At 41.9% G+C, this 5,783-nt stretch overlaps 1 protein-coding gene across 2 annotated transcripts in view; it reads right to left on the bottom strand.

Moving 5' to 3' along the window:
- Window positions 1–5,783, bottom strand: part of SPTY2D1 (SPT2 chromatin protein domain containing 1) — a gene marked incomplete in the record, with an annotated part of 45,427 nt that overhangs the window by 5,273 nt on the left and 34,371 nt on the right. For both annotated transcript variants that reach the window (XM_027768488.1, XM_014584536.2), the window contains 2 exon segments: window positions 558–635; window positions 2,879–3,044. In XM_027768488.1, the coding sequence (XP_027624289.1) occupies window positions 558–635; window positions 2,879–3,044 (244 nt within the window).

Genomic DNA, 5,783 nt, shown 5'->3' with positions numbered 1-5,783 from the left:
CTAAGTTGCTGGACTCCCACGTAGTCGACCGCGGTTCAAGTCCCGGACCCGGTGGCTTAAACTCATGCCAGGCGCGTGTGCGTGCGTGCCCAAGATCCCGAGAGGAGAATGGAGAAGGGACTGTGGCGTGGCCATCTCCACTGGGGGGTGATTTCTCGCTTTCTGTCTCTCTGTTTCTATCTGTCTGGTGAGCTCACGTACCCTATAGCAAAAACCTCTCCCCCCCAAAAAAAGAAAAAAAAAGAACCTGCTGCGACAGGACTAGAGGAGACCTATCATGTGTGCTGTGCGCCTGCAAGGGGAGGCAGCACACTGGGCACATGGCACACATTCTCTTAGTCTTCCCAACACGTGTATGAGTAAAAGGGTCTGACTCCTTTACACATGAGAAGACAGATTTCAGAAGGCTAAGAATTTGTCTAAGACCCCATAGCTGGTAAGAAGACTGAAAACCAGATCTGTGTGGCACCAAGACCCTGTTCCCAATGGTGCAACCACAGCATTGATTAGAAAAGAATTTTCAGATGTCTGCACAAGCATGTAAGTGCTATACTTACCTCTTTGCTTCCTCCTTCTGCTGTTCTTTCCAACTACTCTCCATGTAACGTAAGGCATAATCACTTTCATCTTTGTATCTGGTAAGAAGAAATTGAAGTGATCAAATATCTGAATTTCTAAAGGAACACTATTCTCTTTTTAAAAAATCAACATTGGGGCCGGCAGGTAGTGTAGTGGCTAAGAGCACTGGACTCCCACATGGCCGACTGTGGTTCAAGTCCCCGACCTGGTGGCTTGCTTTCTCATTTTCCCTGTCTCTCTCACTCTGTCCCTCTCTGGTCAAATTAAAATAAAGAAAGAAAGAAAGAAAGAAAGTGCAATAAAATAATTCTTAAAAAATAAAAAAATCAACATTTACTGGGCCAGCAGGTGGCGTGACAAAGGACCTGGATCACACGTGGACAACTCCACGTTTCCTTGGCAACCTGAAAAACATGCCTGGTGTGTGTACCTACATGCCCAAAATCCAGAAAGGAGAAGGAAGAGAAGGGATTGTGGCATGATCATCCCCAACGGAGAATGATTTCTCACTTTCTCTCTCTCAATCTACCTTCAATCTGGCAGTTTGCTTTCTCACTTTCCTTCTCTCTCTGATCAAATTAAATAGTAGTAGTAGTAGTAATAATAATAATTATTATTATCATTATTATATATTAATCACTTTTTAAAATGATTTACTCGGAACCAGCAGTTAGCCTAATAGCTATGTCACTGGACTCCCATGTAGCTGACCACAGTTTGAGCCTGGACCCAGTGGCTTAAACTCATGCCAGGTGTGTGTGCGTTTCTGCCCAAGATCCCGAGAGGAGAATGGAGGAGAAAGGATTTCTCGCTTTCTGTCTGTCTCTCTCTTTCTGGTGAGTGCATGCGCCCTGTAGCAAAATCCTCACTCTCTCAAAAAAAAAAAAAAAAAAAGATTTACTCAAGTCTATCCAGCTAGTAAGTGGTAGAACTACACTTAAACTCTGTTCTTTCCTCTACATAAATGCTGCTCAAACTTTAAGATGCATATATATATGAATAACCCAGGTACTTTATTGGGTGGATTTGGAATTGGCAGGTCTGAGATAGGGCCTGAGAACCTGCATTTGTAGCAAACTCAGGTGTATCAATGTTCCTGGTTCCTTATCCAAGGGTTATTTTTTTTTAAGAATTATTTTATTTTACTTTATTTACTTATTCATTCATTTATTTAAATTTGACCAAAGAGGGACAGAGAGAGAGAGAAAGAATGAGAGAAACAAGCCACCAGGTCTGGGACTTGAACTGCGGTCAGTCATGTCCAGTGAAAGGTCCCTAATCTTGAGTAGCAAAGCTTTTTACAGCAAAGAAAAGCTGGTCCTATCAGACTGGCTTTCGCTATAGCTGTGGATAGCTTTCTGACTTAAAAGCCGATCTATTTCTACTACAGTGAGTTCATATATTATGAAGGAACTTCAAAATGTTTGCAGAAAAATGAAATTTAAGTACAAATTTATTTTGGTGTAAAATATTTAGAAATACAAGAATAACTTTTCTCATAATATACATTTCCCATGTAATTTTTTGAAGATCCTCCCATACACACATGTCTTAGAAGGAAAATAGTTTTGGGAGGTCAACCCGTGACTTGGTGGTTAAGGCATTTCAAGTCTCAGACCCGGTGGCTTGAAAAACATGCCAGGTACATGTGCATGCATGTCCAAAGTCCCAAAAGGAGGAAGAAATGAAGAAGGGACTATCGTGTGACCATGCCATGTCTGGAAAGGGATGTTTTCACACTTTCCTTCTCTCTCTTTCCAGTAAATACACACACCCTCTGGTCTTTTTTTTTTTTTAGGTTTTAGCCTTAGGGCACAGAGCTCACTGGAGAGAGAGGGAGAGAGACAGTAAGAGGGAAAGTGAGAAATCGCTCCTTAGGGGAGATGGCCATGCCTCAACACCTTCTTCTCCCAGGATCTCAGGCACGCACACACACGTTCCCAGTGTGATTTTCAAGCCACTGGGTCCTGATTTGAACCCCCATCAGCCACGTAGGAGTCTAACGATATGATCACTGCGCCATCTGCTGGGCCCTTCTAGTAAATTTTTTAAAAGAGGGGGGTGGGTGATGGTATTTTTTGGCCCTCATGCTAATAACTATACGAACTATTCTGAACTAATTCTTAAACTATATAGTGCCCCCAAAGTAAGTCTATTTAAAAGAACAATCACATACGGTTTCCTAATTAAGAGCTGTATTCAGTGCCTCTACTACTATGCTAATGTTTATCCCTTACCATAAGATGAACTGTTCAAAATAAAAAAGCATAATCATTATCTAAATCTTCTCCAGCCTTACTTTTTTCGGTCATAGCCAAAGATTTCTCGAATGTGCTTGGAAATTTCTTCCTGAGGTTCTCCTTCATCTTCAATAAAGTCTTCCATTTCAGAGTCATATTCATCATCATCATCTTCATATTCTCTCTGCCTTTTGTAACCAGTTGGTAAGGGAAGTCTTTGAGGACCTAAGAATAGAAACCATTATTTATAAGGACATTAAAATAGTTCCAACAGAGCTTTATGTAAATTAAGATCAAGAAATCATTAAAACAGTTATCTTTTTAAAAAAGAATTATTTATTTAATTCCATTTATTATTATCATTATTATTTTTGATGGGGTGGCAGAGAGTGAGAAAGCAAGCCTCCAGGCCTAGGACTCAAACCACGGTTGGCCATGTGAGAATCTTTGTGGGAATCCAGCACTTTTAACCACCATGCCACCTGTCGGCCCTTAAAATAGGATCTTTAAAACAAACAAACAAACAAACAAGATATGGGGCTGGCAGTTGGTGTGGTGGTTAAGGTACAGGACTCCCACATGGCAGACCACGGTTAGAGTCCCAAACCTGGTGACTTGCTTTCTCACTGCCACCCCCCCATCAAATAAAAATAATAATTTTAAAATTATTTTAATAAAATGAATTGTTTTATTCAACTTTATTTATTTTTAAATTTGATTTATTTTAATTTGACCAGAGAGAGACAGAGAGAGAGAAAGTGAGAAAGTAAGCCACAAGGTCCAAGACTTGACCTGTGGTCAGTTATGTGGGGGTGTCCAGCGCTTTAACCACCAAGCCACCTGCTGGTCCCTATTTCTTTCTTTTACTGTGACCAGAGAAGGAAAGAGAAAGTGAGCGAGTGAATGGGAGAGAGAGAAAGAAAGAGAGAAAGCTGCCAGGTCCAGGACTCGAACCATGGTTGGTCATGTGGGAGTCCAGTGCTTTTAACTACCACGCTACCTGCTGGCCCCCGAAAAGTGGTTCTTCTAAACAAACAAACAAACAAACATCTTAAAAACAAAGCAAAACAGGGTGAGCAGGCTGGCTGCTATATTGGAATCATTACCGCATCATCCTTGCTGATGTATGATATCCAGAAAGAACAGTACTGTTTATCCCAGGGCTTACCAGAAATGTCTTGTTACAATGTCTAGCTTAGGAGTGCCCATTACTTCAGAACTTAAAAGCTTAGCAAAATATCAAAAATATAAATAAAATTTGAGCATAGTCATAGAATCATTAACTTTTGTTTTGAGGTTTCTGCTAAGGGCACACGTGCTTGCTCAAGAGAGAGAGAGAAAGAGAGCGAGAGAAAGTGAGAAATCACCTCTTCAGAGGAGACGGCCATGCCATAATCCCCTCTCCTCCATTCTCCCATGACAGGCGTACATGCATATGTGCCTGGGACCGGGAACATGGTCATCTATGTAGGAGCCCAGTGCCTTAGCCACCATGCCACCTACTAGCTGCAATCCATTAACTTTATTTTTAAAATTATTTTATTTAAGTTTATTTATTTATTTTAATTTGACCAGAGAGGGACACAGAGAGAGGGAAAGTGAGAAAGCAAGCCACTTGGTCCAGTATTTGAACCGCAAGTCCAGCACCCTTAACTGCCACACCAAATCATTAACCTTTAATTCTGCCAAGTAAAGACACCAATTTTAGCAACATACCACTACTAGCACCATAATTTCATTATAATATTTTTAACTGGGGCCAGCAAGTGGCGTAGTGATTAAGGCACCAGGCTTCACATGGCTAATTGTGGTTTGAGTCCTGGACCTGGTGGCTTGAAAAACATGCTGGTTGGATGTCCGTGCACGCTTCAAATTCCAAGAGGAGAATGGAGGAAAAGGGAATGCAGGGTAGCCGTTACCCTGGGGGATAATTCCTCACTTTCCCTCCCTGTGTCTCTGTCTCTCTCTCTGGCAAGCATCCACACACTCAATAGCAAAAACCTTATATAAACAAATCACACACACACAAACACACACCAGCAGGTGGCATGATGTAAGGTACTGGATCCCACATGGACAACTCAGCAGTTCTAATCTCAGACCCAGAGGCCTGAAAACATGCCATGAGTGTGTGCATGGGTGTCCAAAATCCTGAGAGGAGAATAGAGAAGAGATTGCAGTATGGCTATCCTCTTGGGAGTGACTTCTCACTTCCCCTCACTCTCTCTCTGGAAAGTGAATATACTCTACAAAAAAAGTTTTTTTTTTTTTTTTTTTTTTTTTGCAAATCTTAAAAAAAGATTAACTCCAACAAAATGGGAAAGATTCTCAGAATTACGGATAATTGTTCAAAATTGAGTAAGTCTGACTGTAGGAAAAACAATACCCTTACTTTTGTCATTTTGCCAAAAGACTGACTGAAACTTTACAAAAGACAGGCACTAATCAATAGAAGAGCATCTGGGAAAACAACTTTCTAATCTTTCATTACACATACTCTGTTCTTCTGCATTTTTGGAGAAGTTTTTGCTATAGGGTGTGTGCGCTAACCAGAAAGAAAGAGACAGAGAGACAGAAAGCAAGAAATCACCCCCGCAGGGGGGATGGCCACACTGCAATCCCTTCTCCTCCATTCTCCTCTCAGGATCTTGGGCATGCATGCACATGCGCTCGGCGTGAGTTCAAGCCACTGGGTCTGGACTCAAACCGCGGTCGACTACATGGGAATTCAGCAGCATAGCCATTACGCTAACTGCTGGTCCCTCTTCTGCAGTTTTTAATGTGCACAGCTTAGCTCCTTAGCCCAGTCTCTAAACCTCAGCACTCTGAGCTAGGTAATTCCTTACTGTGGGGGGCTAACCTGTACACTGCAGGCAGTTTCCCTGGCCTCTACTTACTAGGTGCTAGGAGCAGCCGCCACCACCCCCCCCCTCAGCTGCGACAAAAGAAAATATCCCCAGACAC

The sequence above is a fragment of the Tupaia chinensis genome, unplaced genomic scaffold (assembly GCF_000334495.1).
Source record: "Tupaia chinensis unplaced genomic scaffold, TupChi_1.0 Scaffold000077_1, whole genome shotgun sequence".
Lineage (NCBI taxonomy): Eukaryota > Metazoa > Chordata > Mammalia > Scandentia > Tupaiidae > Tupaia > Tupaia belangeri.
Note: the sequence above shows the minus strand (reverse complement) of the source record. Positions and strands in the feature narration are given on the sequence as shown.